The sequence below is a fragment of the Centruroides vittatus genome, unplaced genomic scaffold (assembly GCF_030686945.1).
Source record: "Centruroides vittatus isolate TY-2023 unplaced genomic scaffold, ASM3068694v2 contig_559, whole genome shotgun sequence".
Taxonomy (NCBI): domain Eukaryota; kingdom Metazoa; phylum Arthropoda; class Arachnida; order Scorpiones; family Buthidae; genus Centruroides; species Centruroides vittatus.
This window is the reverse complement of record NW_027122332.1, coordinates 585,932-603,712: the sequence shown is the minus strand read 5'-3', so window position 1 is coordinate 603,712 and position 17,781 is coordinate 585,932. Positions and strand designations below refer to the sequence as shown.

Here is a 17,781-nt window from a genome sequence, read left to right as displayed (position 1 = left end):
CCAAAATTTTTGAGAGTATATTATTATTTGGTTCCTTTTAAGAATCAAGAGAGCATTTTCAGATAATCATCAAAAGTCTGCATATATATATATATATACACACTTTAGAAATGCAATAAATTTGACAAAATGTGTAAAAAATATATAAAACAATGGCAAAGAAATTGTTCCACGTCTGGCTGTTGGGAGCAAATGATGCAATAATCAAATGGGGAAAAACTTGAAGTTGGTATATTGCAGAGATAAATATCTTGGAAATAGGTTGTTTGTTTCATTTTCTTATTAATTATCATCACTAAAACAATTGATAGTGTTTGTTTCTTTATTGGATTTTTATTTAGTGTTGCTATGCTTGATAAAATTGTGTTCATATTAAAACTATCTCCTTTCTGAATTACTGGAGTTAATCACACGAAACAAAACCTTTAATTACCAGTAACAAATTAGCGAAAACTCTGAACATTTTCGTTAATTTGTTACTGGTGTGTTCTATCAATACAAGTCAAAATATACAGCTTGGTGAAGATGTTAGATATTTATTTTTTAAGGCAAGTCTTAGGTTCCATACCAGAATAAATTCATTTGCATAACAAAGATTCCCACCCATTATAGGCTAACCCAATCAGCTTCAATTCTGACTATTACAAGGCATTCGAAGGACTCAACCAAGAGCAAACTTGTGCTTATGACACCATTTCCGGCACCCTTCATTTCTCAAAAATACAAACATATTCTGTCTCTTCAGAAGCCCAATTTGGGTATTAGAACAAGAAAGATGTATTAGTCAACCAAACTTACTTTATCCATTATATTCATATGTATTCAACAGAGATGGTGTTATAAGCATAAGTTTACTCTAAGGTAAGGTTCCAGCTTCTGTTGGAATTTTACGGACTCGACCGATACACAACAGGAAACGATGCAACAGTATATAAGAAAACAGATACCAGTTGGATGAGGTTCAAACACAGATCACTTGCAATAACTTATTGCATAGACATTCTACCAACATTCTGTTATTTAAATATTAAACAAGTAAAATGGCAACCCCATATTTGGAACAAAACTATGTCTCAGAGACTCACTACTAAGCGGGATCACTTTGATGCGCAAGGCAGGTCTGTGACGTTCATTCTCCAATCTTCTTTGGTATCACTGTTTTGAGCACGATCTTTCAAACTTCGCCAGCCTCGGCCTCGGCCACAACCACAAGGTCATCCACAATGCATTTTCAGTGAAATTAATCTATCCAATTTCAAAATTTCTCTCCATTGTGTGTTACCCCAGGTTGAATTTTTGTCAATGCCTAATGAGAATTTCCCATTTTTGAAAAAAATAATCCATATTAATAAATGTAAAAAGAAAAATTATATTTTGAAAGTTAGTTTCAATATAAAATTATAATGACTAGCGCCATCTACTTTGAAAAATGTTCTGATGCTGAAACGAGATATCTCGGGTCAACTGGTCAAGGTCAGCACATGGTGACCAGAGATATGTCAGGAATAACATGGGACAGGTAAATAGGTTTCTTTCAAAGATTCGTTTTCGATTTCTCATTTCGAACTTCCCAATTCACACGTTTGTCAAAATTTGATTTCGCAATGTTCACATTTCCAACTTCCAACAAGCAATGCATGCGCAAATCTCTCACTACTGCCTGTTTGTAGAGAGTGTCACCATTTTGAATTTTATTTTGACTCAGTTCTCGGTCTCGAGTACCTAAGAGTCCGACAGTTTTTTTATGTGTGCATCATTTGGGCACTTAATAACTCTGTGCCAAGTTGCAACTCCTGATATGTACTCCTTCAGACCTCTAAGCTGATTACCCAGCAGGCAGTACGATTTTATAAATAAGACATAGTCTTGTCAATAACAATGTTTCATAGTATATCTCAAAAATGTTTATGAATATATAAAAAAATTCTAACAATTTAAATAAGATATTCATAAAAAGTCTCCCATTTTACAATTATTAACTTTACAATCTCAACTTTCATAACTACTATAAATTTTCTATTATGACTGTACAAAATGTTATATTCTACATCAATTGTCTTTTTTTTTTGTGCAGTTAAGAGTATTCCGAGGAACGTAATCTTACTATTTAATGTTGAGCTTATGAAAATACAATGGCTTACTTTATGACATTTCACTTTCTAGCAACTCTTCCAGGTTCATAAAAGTAGAGTCTACCATACACAAGTTGTAAATAATTATATATAATTTTGGAATTTTTATGTAATTTCTGATGCAACTAAAGGGATTTCACATTATTTAATCTAATATCCAAAGAAAAATAAACAAAAATCCTTGATTCTTCATTATACTATTGTCAGTTACTAGAAATCCAAAATTTTTACGTTATGAAAGATAAAGCCAAGAAATTATTTAATGTAATTCAATTTAATAATCTAGACAACTGAGGTGGTACAGACATCAGCCCGCCATTCCGAAAACCAAGGATCAAATCTGAGCAGAAAACTCCAAGAATTTTTGTGGGAGATCTGTTCCTAATGTATCTGCTACCCTATTGTCGGCATGAGGAAAAAGTCCCTCTCACTACTCACAAAGTAGTGTGTTAAAAAAATTTTTTTAATGAATTTAATAACTAAAAATAAATAAAATTGATTAACTAATTTTAGTTATTAAATTATCTTTTTCTTATATTATTAAAAATTTGTAATTGTAAGAACTGATCTGACTGACTAAAATGTTTGACAGATTAAACAAATTTGCTAGTTAAGATTGAACATTTTTGCTCCCCCAATCTTAAGTTTTTTTTTAATTACCCAATAATATATGCATGTAAAACACATATCATTCATCATTATGTATAAACTATATAATATATACTTTCAACAATTATTCACTTTTAATGCACAAATGCATTACCAGTGAATTGAAATATCATTGTAAACAAATGGTTAACCGAATTTGACATGGTTACCTTTTTGTCATCATCTGAAGGCGAGTTTTCCAAACACGGTAATAAAGATGCAAGAGTCGATGCTATAATCTATAGTAAAAAAAAAAATAAAGTGAAACAAATTATGCAAGTAGTTTTAAATAATTTATAACTTAGAATGCTGTCAACTATTTCTTACAGAAGTAGAAAATTATTGTTCCTTTCTCTATATATCTTCAGTGACTAAATTGTGGCTTGTGAGCAGCATGCGACTCTTCTACACCCTTATTGCAGCTCTCACATTTATACAATATTACGTATTAATAAGTAGTATGTCTTGAGTTTATAAAAAGAAATTGTATAATTATACGGGAGTCACTTCAAGGGTCTAGAAGAGCTATGTGCAGCTCACAGCCATGGTTTAGCTACCATGGATTATACTATTAATTTTAAACAAGTTTTAAATGACCACTGCTTAACATTTATCTAAAATCCTACCTCTATTATTTTTGGAGGAATATTGGGATACTGCTTCACAAAATAATCCGCATGATCAGTCAATAACAACAACATGTCCGAAGAAACTTGAGCCACAGATTTATTATTAAACTAGATTAAGATGTAAAATTTTAATTTTAATTAGCATTAATTTATTTAATAAATGTACTTATTTGGTAAATATATTTATTATAATTTTAACAATGATGAAAATTATTACTAATTATTAAATTCAAACTTCTTAAATAGCTTCCTCAGTTTGATTCAAAAGAACGACCTTCGACGAGGATCCACTTCTAAATTCACTTTCATTCTTCTATTGTTCATTTGTCCCATTCAGACAAACTTTGATTAGAAAACACAAAGCCTGTATACACTATGCAAACTCTCTCAATTGGTCAATACTCTCTGAACAACGGCAAATTTTGTTAAGTTACAATAGTTAAATTTTAACTTATTTTTGACAGGAGTTTACACTTTCTCACTCCCTAACTAAACAAAATACCCCAAAACTAAAATTAAAGGATGCAATAAAGTAAACTAAAATAAAGTAAAATCAATGTTCTATTCCATCCTTCATGTATCAATATCAATATCAATAGCTCAATCTCAAATATAAGGCATAATTTTATCTATTTGATGAGAATATTGCCTCGAGTCTTCTACAAACTGATCATACATTCATCTAACAATGCATTTTGTATAAGGCTTGGTGAGAGTTTCTACAATTTTATGCACTTCTCCAACAAATTGAAATGCAAAAATTCTTCTTATATGACATTCTTTGTTATCTATCTTTGTATTCATCATTTTTTTTCATAGTTTAGCAGATGAATTGTTGGATAAATTTTATAATGAATCACACGGGATCTTTTAAAAAGAATGCTACCATTTTAAATTACCATAACTATGTTAATTATTATCTGAGAAGTATGCAATGTACTCCAATTGATAGAGTAACCACCCAAATTTTGTCTCCCATCTGCATTCAAACATCTCATTGTCTACTACTTTAAGGAACACCTTAAACAAAAAAGGCGACTCTTCAGCATTTTGCATTCTGAAGTCCACAAAGTTGGAATCAATCGTCATTGTGCAACAGGAGAATCATGTTAAACAATAATGAATGGTTTCAACTTTGTGAACTGCAGAACATAAAATGCTTTCTCTGTTGCAGAGTCACCATTTTAGTTTAATGCGCTTCCTACGAGCAGTGGAAAAAAAAGATGTTTTTACGCAGATGATAGACAAAACCCTGACAGTTATTCTATCAAGTGGTGTATGTTGGATACTTCTTAGGTAATAATTAGCATGATTATAATGTCTTCCTCATCATTTATCATCATCTAACACACAAAGACAATTCAGTGAATGTCTGATTCATGATGTCTCTTGGACAAAATGCTTATTGTTGCTGCATTAACTAGTGATTATAATTTTTCATACTTATATTTTTCATACTGGTAGTTAAAAATGCTACAGTAATTAATTTTTCAACATGACTAAACTTAATGAAAATCTTCATTCATTTTATATGTATGGCTGACTGATGACTGATATATATATATATATATATGTGTGTGTGTGTGTGTGTGTGTGTGTGTGTGTGTGTGTGTGCGTGTGGGATGTATGCATGTATGTTGTACTGTTTCAAAGCATAAAAGAATCACTGGCCAATGATAATGTATCACCTATATAAAAGAAAAGGTTCAAAAATATGAAACTAGTAGTAAATATACTGTAGCTATTTTTAAATAGACTAATCAGTGCACCTTTAACAATGGAATTTTTTAAAGAATGCTACCATATTTTGAATATAGTTAATTGGAGTATCCAGCCCCTAAGCTTTTTGTACGTGATCTCAATTTTCATCTATCTAATCCCATTCTAAAGATTAACAAAGGATGGACAGACAACAATGGGAATATATAGGTCTGTAATTTGAAAACTGCAGCCGAATAAGAAAATAAGACAACAAGTAATTTGTCAAAACTACCATTTGGTAAATGGTAGTCCTTTAAAAATCCTACTGTTAAAAATGTAGTAATTAGTTGGGTTAAGTTATTACAGTGGCTGGTAAATCATCTTTGATATTTATAGAGTCATACACACAGTCTCTGCCATTAAAAATAAGAAAAAACTATTTTTATATCAAATTTTTGCAGAATTCTTTCTTGATCTCATAGAAATTGGGATTTGCAGAACACATTTTGTCAAATCACCTTATTAATCAACAAACTGAAATATATAATTTTTATTAGTAGGTTTGCTCTAGAAATTGCAACTTTTTACCACATCCAAGATTTAAGATGCATTGTTTAATAATTTCTAATGTTCTAGCATTTGCAAAAGCGAGATTGAAGCCAAAAATTCTGCCTTGGATAGGCTTCTAGCAGATGCTTGGATGTGTCATCAATTATAAAGAGAATTGATAACTGTCTTTATAAATTACAAATTGTATATGGGGACTTATCTTACGAACTGTCGTGTATTTGACTTAAAAACTACAAGGAAATAAAAACGAACCTTCTTCTGACAGCCAAATTTTGTTTCTTCTATTAGGTGTTGGCCTACAACAGAATTATTAATTAAGAGTTGTAATCAGCATACAATGATTGCACAAAATGGTCAATTTCAAGCAGCAGACTATAGGCATGAAATTTTGCTTTTAAATTGGAAAAAACAGGCACAGACTGTTGAAATGATTGCGAAAAGAGCGTGCCATAACACATTCAAAGATTTATGAGTGGTATAACAGATTTAAAAGCAATCGATTGTCATTCAGTTTTATTATATTTTTTAATTAAATACAGAGTATAAAACACAAATTCCAAAAACTGTTTATTTTGGACATTGGAGATTTTATTGCAGCTACAATAAAATCTGAAAATAATGTATACATATGTATACTATCGTTTCCTGTTAGAAATATGTAAACACCTTTGACACAGTGAGTGAAAAAAAGCATAAATAACAGCATTGATTTACATTACACTGAACAGCATAGTACCAAAGCTTTCAATATTGGATCGAGTGCATGCAGTCGGCCACAGCAACTGTTTTGTAAGCAGAGCCAATTTCTAATTGATGCTGTTTTCTTACAAAGCCATTATATGCATGAAAAATTATGCCTCAAAACACCAAAGAAGAAAAAGGATATTATAGCTAAGCATATATTTAGAAGAATTTGCACAATGTTATATAAATTCAAATTTCTGACAGCAAATCAGTAGAAACAAATCCAAGTTTGAATATAGTTAATTGGAGTCTCCAGCCCCTAAGCTTTTTGTAAGTGATCTCAATTTTCATCTATCTAATCCCATTTTAAAGATTAACAAAGGATGGACAGACAACAACGGGAATATATAGGTCTGCAATTTGAAAACTGCAGCCCAATAAGACATCAAGTAATTTGTCAAACTGACATATACCAACTAAAGAATTTAATAAGTTAGTCTACTGTACTGCAATCTTCTAGATACAATAGCAGATAAATGAGAGGTTGCTGGTAAGTTTGCAAACAAACAATCTGTCAAATTATTTTCTAATCATTAAATTAACTATATAATAGCCCAACAATTTGGGAAATTGTTTGGTTTAGAATTGTTGATATATAGAAATTGTGAGGTTCTTCATAAAGATCCACCATTGAGATTTTCAAGATTTTGAGAGAGATACTAAATATAGAGTATCCTTCGCTTCTTTAAAGAATCATCAACAAAGAAAGTCATTTTCCTGAGACACTTGCATATATCATAAGTCAGGATGAAATATATTTTCCATAATTGAAAAAAAAATCTTTAAGAGATGATGTATAGAAAACAAGCAAAATTGCTAGAGTAGGTTTCGCCACCAAAACCACTAGAAAACAGGGAAAAGTCACTAAAGCTTCTAGCAAACCCTCGGGAAAAAATAACAATAATAAATTCAGATCATCGATCATCTCGTCGTTTCATTACATGTTTAGCTCAGAAGAGAAAAGATTAGTGTTAGAAAAGTTCTCAATTTCTCTAATTAGTTTAGTTATTATCTAATAATTAATATTGTTATTATATTACTTTGTTTATTTTATATTTTAAGTCATTAGGATATTTTATTTACATATTTATTACTATGACTGAAAATTAATAAATATTTAGTTTTAGCATATTATTCTAGTTCACTTTTAACTAAATTTTATTAATTTAATTTGTATTATTTTTGATGTTTATAATGCTCTCTCCAAAACTTCCGATTTTAATCCTTCAATTAAGAATTTAAACTATGTGCAGTAGAATTTTTTCAACGGGTATGTGGAGATGGACACAGAAGTCCGGCACTCGAATCTTCGATAAGTATTTTTGTATGTTTTAATAAAGTAGCTTACATATTTAAAAATTGGAAAAAAAAAGCATTACAAATAAAGAAATTTAAGTTTCAATTATATTTTGTATTATTTCACTTTTATTTCACTTTTCGGTTATTTTACAGAGTTTAATTTATCTGCTTTTAGTATTCTTCTATGTCTGAATCAAATGAATTAGTTTAATTTATTATAATTTTAATCTTAAACTATTATTTAAATTAATAGTATCGTATTAATACGCAAATTTTCGGTCTATGACAAAGTATCTTTCTTATAGTTTATTTATTATTTCATTGTAGAACTAAATCTTACTCATTTATTTTTATTTCTTCTGGAGTTGATCTTAAATTACCTTCGTCATATAATAGATAAAATGATACACTGGTTTTCATAAATTCTTTGCTTGATTTGATATGTCAATGTATGGCAGTGGCATCCTAAGAGTTGTCCCGTTTTAATTTTGCACCATTGTGGTAGATATGACAATCAATCTAACTAATATGGGTGAAAGATGTCAGCACAAGAAAACTCATGAAAAAAAATCGTAAGAATCTAGATTACATTTGGACTTGAATTCTTCACAATAACGAGACAGTATCTTGCCAACCAGCCATCAAATCAATAATTTCTTTTTTTCTGCTGTTTTATTAAGTTGAGGAATTTTTATTATTTCACTGTATTATTTTTATTCTGTGTTAAGCTATGTTAATCAGATAATTTTTAATAATAGCATATGCACACGATAGCTTGATTTATTCATAAAAAACAACCTCTCTCAATAAAAAAAGTACAAATAATTGTTAATATTTTTATTTAATTTAACCTTTATTTATGTGAGACTTTCATTCCTGAATTTAAATAAATTTAACTACAAAGATTAGTCAAATTAAATGATTATTTAGTTAAAATTATGAGTATATTAATCAACTACGTTACATTACGTTAAATAAGAAACATGTTTTAATAATATTAAATAAAAGATTTTTAAAATATTTTACTAAATAACTCTATACCTTGAGCGATTTATTTAATCCTTTTCTAAAACCATTGGTCACTGGAAGCTTCAATGTGGTTAGTGTAAGAAAAAAATGTACCCATGCATAGTCAGCAGAAATAAACCATGCAAATAAAGAAGCAACAAGCAAGGTAAAAAAAAGATGAAAATAAATAAATTAATAATAGTGAGAGTAAATAAAAAAAAAAAGAAAAATAAAAACCAAACTCCAAAATATATAAGTATCGAAGGATAATTTAAAATATAATAAAAAATAAACCGCATTTACTAGAAAAAAATTAATTCATCCCAATATTTTACAATTTTTCTCTATAAAAGTGATGAAATTACTCACCCTAATGGCAGTTAAAAGTATATTTATAGCTTCTTTGATGCGTGGATGGGAAGTCTTGTGCAACAGTTCTTCATATATGAAAATACCTAATGAACTAATAGCTATGCATCTAAAATAACAGAATACATTTTATTAATAAATATGTTTTCTAAAATTACAGTATTGAGTTTTATAAAGGTAAGTTATAATGCCAATTATTTTTTTATATAAATTAAATGCATATATATTATGTAAGAATTACCTTGCGAGTCCTGCCGGTTCTCGTTTTCCCGATCTAAGCAAAATACTTATAACATGTTCCTAAGAAATAAAATTACATCAGATTAATACTTATGAGCATATAAACACACATCTTAAGAACTTAATTTAAGAATATTTAGAGTTAAATTAATATAAAAATTTCAAGTGTAAAAGTATATTCCTTAGTTACTTATTTTTAACAAATATACTCAAATATCATATATTATAGTCTGATAATTCAGCAATTCATTGGCTTTAACTATAAATCAGGCCGAGTTGATGTTTGTATATACTTAATATATAAATATGGAGATAACATTTAGTATTATTATTAAAACTATAGATTCTAATCAAAATTAATTCTATTTATTTATTTAAAACATACCTTTACATCTGTACAAGTCATGCAAACTAGATCCGTTGGAGAAGGCTGAAGAACGGGCATATCACCGAATGCATTAGGAAAACATAAGAGTGAACCTAAAATTGATAAAGCTTCAGTACGTGGAACCTAAACAAGTAAAGAAATTATTCAGATTAATGCAAAACAAAACAATAACAGCTTAAAATATTATACTCACTCCCTTCACTTCATTAGAAGATGCAATCGTATTAGCCGCAAATATTAAATCTAATAATAGCAACGTACACCCCGGCAATCCTACCGCAAATATTTTTGGACCACAATATTTTACAATAGTATTTATAATTTCCTGAAACGAAACATTTTAAAATAATATTTTAATTACAATAGTTTTGAAAGATTGATGTTAATTAATCATTTTTCTAGAATATTAAGTTTAATAGTAGGATAATTTCTCGTATTGCACTTGTACAACAAATCTAATTTCCTTTTTACTTTCATATTTATCGTACGTCTTATGATTATCGTCATATTATGCTAATAATAAAGGAATATTGAAGCATAGTAAAATATTAGTAAAGATTATTATTATTAATAAACAGACAATTTTAATCAATGCAAAATTAGTTACTGCACTTCCTATTACATATAATGGGAAACCAAACACTTCCCATTTTATACATAATGCAATTATTCAAACTTCTGGAAAACAAATTAAAAATTCAAGTTTTATCAACAACTATTGTTTTGTTTGTTAAATATTTATCTAATTTATTACAGTTGCATATTTTTCTTATCATTTTTAATTGGTCGAGTCTCCAATTACAAGAAAATCTAATGGCAACAATCACAATTATGCAAATACATTGCAATCTTAAATGTGCTGTATGCACAGTCTTACATACAACACAGTAATATCATTAACATGTTACAACATTTTTGTTATTCCAAATAGTTATTAATATTCAAAATAAGTATAAATATATATCAGTTTGTAATATAAACTATAAAAATAATATATTTTTAAAACGATTCTTTTATATTTATTTACTGCATCTAGTGAATCTAAGGAGCACCAACTCAAGATAATTGAAAGGCTTTAATTAAATGTAACTACTTGTTTACGATTATATTGTTCAGTATGCCAATAACATTAAACTAAAGAAAGCTTTCTGTAATATGTAACAAAATTGAATAATTCTGAATTAGCAAAATGAGTGTATATTTTTCTTATACAGTAGAGAGTCGTTTATCTGAACAGCAGTTATCTGAAATGTCGGTTATCCGAACACTTTCCAGTCAGACTGTGTCGTGCTGAATCAAACTTTTTTGATACTAGATTTACTTCTAAAGTATAATTTTTATGTTTTTATATTTTTCAATATATTTATTTTGTTTGTACAAAATAAAGAAATAATTTTTAATGATACAATAGCCTCGATTATTATTATAAAAATTTTCGTAGGCTTAAAATTGACGAAAATTCAACACAAAGCGACACGCAACGGAGAAAAATTTCAACATCGGACAGGTTAATATATTTTTTTGTACATAATCGGTTATCCGAACAACCCCAGTCTTCAATTGATTCGGATAAACGGCTCTCAACTGTACTTAAAATACTAAAGACCAAATTAAACAAAATCTGAGGTAGAAAATGATTAATTAGATTTAAATATGGAAAAGTTTCTATTTTTTTTAATGTTTTAACAATAAGAATCTTTACAAAATATATAATTATACAGAATATAGAGTCAGACAAATTTTAAAACTTAATTTAGTATTTAAATAACTAAAATTATATTTTATCTTATATACACATATATCATAAACGTGTCATTAATTTACCTGATTAGTTCCAACCAAGCCATAATGAAGAGTCTTATAAAACTGAATGAGGTAATCTCTAGAGAAGGGTATATCTTGTCGTTGTAAAGTTAAAATGCACAACAACTTGTAAGCAAGAATTTTACCTTGATGATATTCATCTGGTAAATTAATTGCCTGTAATAAATGTAATTTTCTTTACCATCTGGATTCTAATTATTGTATTTATTAACTATAAAATGCAATAGGATTTAATGTATGTATTGGTAAACCCACATGAATTATAAATAAATGAAATATTTTCAGTTAAATACAAAAGAAATAGCATCCAGAATACATTTGCATTAATTTATTTATGTAGATTTGCTAATTTCAATAAAAAAAAATTTAATCATAATTGTAAACAAGTACAATCAATCACCAAAAGTAACAGATCTTACTTTACCTGAAACAACCAGGATGTAATAATATGTAGAGGAGGAACAAATTCAGACGGCGGAGGGCTACTCTGATTATCAACAGTCACTCCAAGATTATTTCTAATCTAGAATAATATAAACATTTTGCTATTTAAATTAGAAAAATAAACTAAAAACCATCTAAAATTAATTATATACCTTTATTAACAAATCAGATAATTCAACAAGATATTCCATAACTTGAGCATGGATAACAGGATCAATAATTTTATTTATATCTCCTAAGGCACCAAGCATGCGCCTCCATAGTACGACGGCAACGTCCGGTAACCAACCGCGTCCCGTTCCTCCGGCCATCACGCTCTTCGGTTCCAAAGTGTTTCCGACCTCTAAAATAGATTTTACCATTTGAAAATTTTGACAATTATTTCTGATGTAGTTACAAATCAAGACATTTACAAATTCTACAAATTTTTCTAACAATTATTGATTTATTTATTAATTTAAAACATCAAAATATAAAATTTACAGGAATTTATTCATTCATTCATTAAATTTTCTTTGATATAGTCCATTTTTCATGTGTATTTGCTTTGTATCTTGTATATAAATATTATAGCTAACATCTCTAACTCACATCTACATATAACATAAGGTAATACATTTTTTTTTATTAATAAGTAACTTTGATAATTATGATGCTCATTTTTTAGTTAAAATTATTTTAGAAAAAAAATTGACACCATAAAAGCACACAATGGATACTTATTAGTAAACGAGAATATGATTCTAGGCAAAATATAAATAGAGCAAGTACAAGTGGAAGCTGTAGTAATGAAATCGCAGCAAATACGTCTCATACAGAACACAAAATTATACTTAGTCCAAATATTGTCTATTAATTTTTCTTATTTTACTAATATTTAAGTTTCAATTTTCTGTGGACTGATGAGAAAGAATGTCACATTCCACAATGTCTTTTATGTGGAGAAAAATTGTCCAGTAACGCAATAATTCCTGCCGAGTTGAAACTTCATCTTACTGCAAACTATCCCAATCTTACTTCAAAAACTAAAGATTATTTCAAAAGACTGTTGGACATGCAAGTTAAACAAGTAAAATATTTTAAAAAATTTAAAATTTCCAATAAGGCACAAGTTATATAACTTAAATGAATTATTTGCTATAAAGTTAAAATGATGTACAGTTCTAGCACAGGGTCTCTTATTTTACCTGTATATTATGAAATAGTAAGAATTATGTTTGACAATGAAGCAAAAAAGAAACTACAAAAATTATTCATTTGGACAATACAATAAAAAATGTGTCAAATTATATTGTGAAAACAGTTAACTTTCCACACATTTTGCTTTACAAATTGACTAATCCATTGACATTAGCAGTAAAGCTAATATACTTGGATTCATTCATTTCATTAGTGAAAACAAAATAGAGAATTAATTTCTATGCCACAGAGAACTTACCAAACATATGGCAAGGATAAGATATTTTTGACTACTATATCATATTAAGAAAAATTTAATATATCAGGAAATGACATATTAAATAGGAATTAATTCCATTATAATAGAACATTTAACAGTATTAGAAGAAAGACTTGCAAGTTACTTTCTTGCAAATCTTCCTAAAATGTAGAAAATCATGACTGGATACAAAATCTGCAGTTAATACATTGAGTTGTGAATTGTACAAGAAGAACAATTTGTTATCTTGTCAACAGATCGCACTTTAAAATGGAAATTCTCTGAAATAACTCTTGAGAAATTCTGGATGTTTGTCCAAGTCGAGTTTGTCCAAGTCCAAGTATTCATCTCTCTCCACAAGAGCATTGAAAATTTTGTTACAGTTTTCAACATCATATTTGTGTGAGCTCGGTATCTCAACATTAACCAATATAAAAACTAAACACCAGAAAAAATTTATTAAAATACACGAAAACAAGAAAAATTATTATTCCATTCATTCGATTGAGATCTTGTGCACTGTCTCAACAAATTAAACAGGCCCATTAGAAAATTTAGAATATTTGAAATACTGATAACACTTTCAAAAAATATGTTTATGACAAGTTAGACTTTCTCCTGCTGCTCTTTGTACACTATTTATAATATATATATAATTTTTTTCCAAAAAATGCCTTCGGAAAATGGAGTGTGTCTTATACACTGGTGTATCATATACATCAGTGAATACAGTAACTTAATAGTTGTAGTATACTCAGTACAGAAAATGAAATTAATTTAGTGTCATTTATTCATTTTGCATAAATTTTTATAAATGATAAAAATATATACAATTATTTTAAATATTTTTCAATTTGAGAAATATATCACAAAATATTAAACCTAAATGTATGTTAACCTACCTTTCTTCCTCTTTTCAGATAGACCTAATGAAAACACATTATTTTATTCTAATCCTATCTACAATGTGATGATGAATTACAATATTAATTAAGATTAAAATCACAAACACACATTAGAAATTTAGAAAATTTGTAATTTTCAAATTTTAAATTAAAAATGTGCTATATCATTTTGCGGCATTACCGGAAGTATTACAGGAATTCTCTGAACTGTTAACCATCACTTCGATTTGCATTGGGGAATCTTTAATGCTTGTATTTTCTAATCCACTGGACGGAGTCGGAGATGGAGATCTACTTCTAAATTCTGATGATTCGGACAGACACGGTGATTCGGCTATAAAATAATTTGTTTCGTTACACGTTTAACTGCATATAAAATATTTAATAGCAAATTTTATTTACCTCTCTGCGATAAATAATCCAGAGACTTGCTTTTTGTACAATGGTAAATACCCTTTGGTGAGCAATGTTCTTGAATGTAATCTTCTGCTGAAGCAAGTATTCTAAAAACTTCATCTTCCATACCAGCTGGAATTCCTGTTATTGCTATTATATAAAAATTTCAATTTAAAATTAAATTCTTATAATTTAACATTAACGATAATAATTTGATTACAGATAATTCTTATTATGATTATTGATATAATAAAAATAATCATTTATGCAAAATGCATACATGAATCTAATGATTAAAAACAGAAAATCCACTCACATGGAACGAAATATGTACGAAGCTGATTTTGTGAAGCCGATGAAGAATCATGAGATGAATAATGACGTTTTTCTATAAGAAGGAAAAAAAACCCTTCTTTTAATTTAATTAACTTTTTAAAATTTTTTAGATACTAATTTTGTGAAATTTAACAAATTTTTAATGACATAAATGCTTTTCAGTTCACTTAAGTAATAATTTTTATCCTTCATCATAATACTAGATTAGAAATTTTTCGTAATTTAATTATAACACAATATACACAGTTACATTATTAACTTAATTTTAGAAAATACAAGAATTATATAACACACTTTTTCTATATGCTAAATGACTATCACTTGCACTCCTAGAAATTGTTGTTCGATCAGAAGGTGAAGTACTACATTTTCTGATGTCTCCACTTCCAGATCTTGTTCTTGTTACTCCAGATGAACTAAAATTTTCTAAAAATAAAACTTCATGATTTTATTCAATTTTGAATAATAACAATTGTCATAAATTTGGTATAATAAACATTTATTAAAAAGAATTTACCCTGAATATCGGAGCTGGAAGCATCGTCGAGTGCAGTAGAAGGTAATGGAGTAGTCAGCTTTTCTTCTTTTTTAGTGACAACATTATTCGAAGCTTTACTCGATTCCAATTTATTGAAAGTAGATCTCTTCCCGCTTGCCAAAGTTGGTACATTTTTAATTCCTCTTCTCTTCTTTTGTTTTTGTTCGCTTAATCTTTGCAGTGGAAGATCGTTTAAATCAAGGTTATACACATGTCTAGCTAGCACACGAGTTAGAGTTTCCATGGTTTTCTGAAATTAAAAGTATTTAATCATTAAAATATATATAAATATAATTATTTTATTAATATATAACAGAGGTTAGAGGTTAACATATAAGAGGTTTCAGGAATGATATTTGTAAATTATGTTGTTAATAGTAAGTAAAATAAAATAAAATTATCATCCACACAAAATAATAAATTTCCATGTATAATGTAAACAAAATATTCAAATATAGGAAAGTTTATTCATTTTAATTTAGTCAAATTCTTATGTAAAGTACATACTACAGAATTTCATATTCATCAATAATCCAAAAAATACATAAATTACTTGATTAATATAATCAATTCAATACCAACTTACTGCCCACTCTTTAATTAATTCTTCCCATTGTGTTAATGACGACAAAACAGATAGAAACTGATCCCAAAGATCCGATGAAATGATAACATTAAGATTAGCTTTTATCCAAGTAACAATCAATGTCTGTAAAATAAAAATTTGTAACTATATTAAAAAAATTTACCACACATCTAAATTGAAGTAAGTTTGAATATAAATTTAAATGCAAATGAAATGGCTGTTTTTTAAAATTTAAACTTCCCGCCCTTGTAGTTCAACTTTTTTCCACACAAACAGCACCGCATGTGTGCAATTAGAAGCATGCATATATCATATGTGAATTCTAAAATATTATCTCATTTATATCATAAGTTCCACATGTTTAATAGTAGTTTTTCTGATGGCATGGAAACAAAAGAAAATAGAATAATTTTCTTGTACAAGTATAATATAGAACATAATGCAGCCAAGACAATCTGATATGCCAATAAAGCTTTTGGTGAAAGTTCTGTAAGGAAGCATATCACCTAGCTTTGGTTCAAAAAATTTCATTCCAAGAATACAAATATCGAAAATTTGCCTCAAGGATATGTACATCTATCATCAACATTTTGAAGAACACTGTTGAATCAGAACCTCGCCCAACTGTTCGGAAATTGCAGAAAGGTTGAATGTGTATATCATTCAACCATTTCTCGACATCTAAATGCATTAGAGAAAGTCAAGCTCAACAAATAGATACCACATAAACTCAGTGAGAGAGGCAAAGAGCATTGTTTGGGGTCTGAGGTTCTTTAATTATTCGTCACAAAAATGAAAGTATTCAAATGAAATTCTTCCTCATCCCCCTTATTCTCTAGACCTGCCTTTCTGACCTCACAGACCACTAAACTCCCAATTTTGAATCCCACAGACCACTATCATGAATTTTTTTAAACAATACAAAATCTGTAGAATAATGATCATAAAAGTTCAATTTTACTATATTAATATGAAATTTGCGTGTTTAATTATAACAAATTAATGCAAGCCTAAAGTTCATTGCTGCTTGTTTAAAACAAGTTTATGGATTTTTAGCGCTTTTCCACGAAGGACGACAATCGCACTCACAATATTGTTTATTGTTCATTATTTATTGATTAAATAAATAATTACCGAAAAACCAGCATTAACTCACTGTAGAACAAACATTTTCAACGGCGATTGTCGAGTTCGATTCATTGGAATGCTTGTAGGAGAACGCGCGTTTCAAAAAATACAAAAAACTGCACGTGTTGAAGTTACATGCATGTCCGATGTAGTGCTTTAACCAACAGTCTTGAAACTGGTTTCCTTTTTTTCAACAAACCTGATGCTAAAAATATACCATGCAGAGAAACTTGATGTAGGTCTATTTAACGTCATCAGTTTCTCTGCATGGTATATTTTTAGCATCAGGTTTGTTGAAAAAAAGGAAGCCAGTTTCAAGACTGTTGGTTAAAGCACTACATCGGACATGCACGTAACTTCAACACGTGAGGTTTTTTGTATTTTTTGAAATGTGCATTCTCCTACAAGCATTCCAACGAATCAAACCCGACAATGGCCGTTGAAAACATTCGTTCTAC

The 17,781-nt window shown here is 28.6% G+C and overlaps 1 protein-coding gene across 1 annotated transcript in view; it reads right to left on the bottom strand.

The window, feature by feature from the left end:
* Window positions 1-17,781, bottom strand: part of LOC136978869 (ral GTPase-activating protein subunit alpha-1) — a 72,712-nt gene that overhangs the window by 19,469 nt on the left and 35,462 nt on the right. Inside the window, exons 15-31 of the mRNA XM_067274691.1 lie at window positions 16,196-16,318; window positions 15,589-15,859; window positions 15,366-15,497; window positions 15,052-15,123; window positions 14,742-14,885; window positions 14,521-14,673; window positions 14,337-14,360; window positions 12,149-12,339; window positions 11,977-12,075; window positions 11,553-11,708; window positions 9,922-10,053; window positions 9,726-9,851; window positions 9,342-9,400; window positions 9,101-9,209; window positions 8,765-8,812; window positions 3,407-3,517; window positions 2,951-3,019 (exon numbers count right to left, since the gene is read on the bottom strand). Of these exons, the coding sequence (XP_067130792.1) occupies window positions 2,951-3,019; window positions 3,407-3,517; window positions 8,765-8,812; window positions 9,101-9,209; window positions 9,342-9,400; window positions 9,726-9,851; window positions 9,922-10,053; window positions 11,553-11,708; window positions 11,977-12,075; window positions 12,149-12,339; window positions 14,337-14,360; window positions 14,521-14,673; window positions 14,742-14,885; window positions 15,052-15,123; window positions 15,366-15,497; window positions 15,589-15,859; window positions 16,196-16,318 (2,019 nt within the window). The remainder of the gene's footprint in view (window positions 1-2,950; window positions 3,020-3,406; window positions 3,518-8,764; window positions 8,813-9,100; window positions 9,210-9,341; window positions 9,401-9,725; window positions 9,852-9,921; window positions 10,054-11,552; window positions 11,709-11,976; window positions 12,076-12,148; window positions 12,340-14,336; window positions 14,361-14,520; window positions 14,674-14,741; window positions 14,886-15,051; window positions 15,124-15,365; window positions 15,498-15,588; window positions 15,860-16,195; window positions 16,319-17,781) is intronic.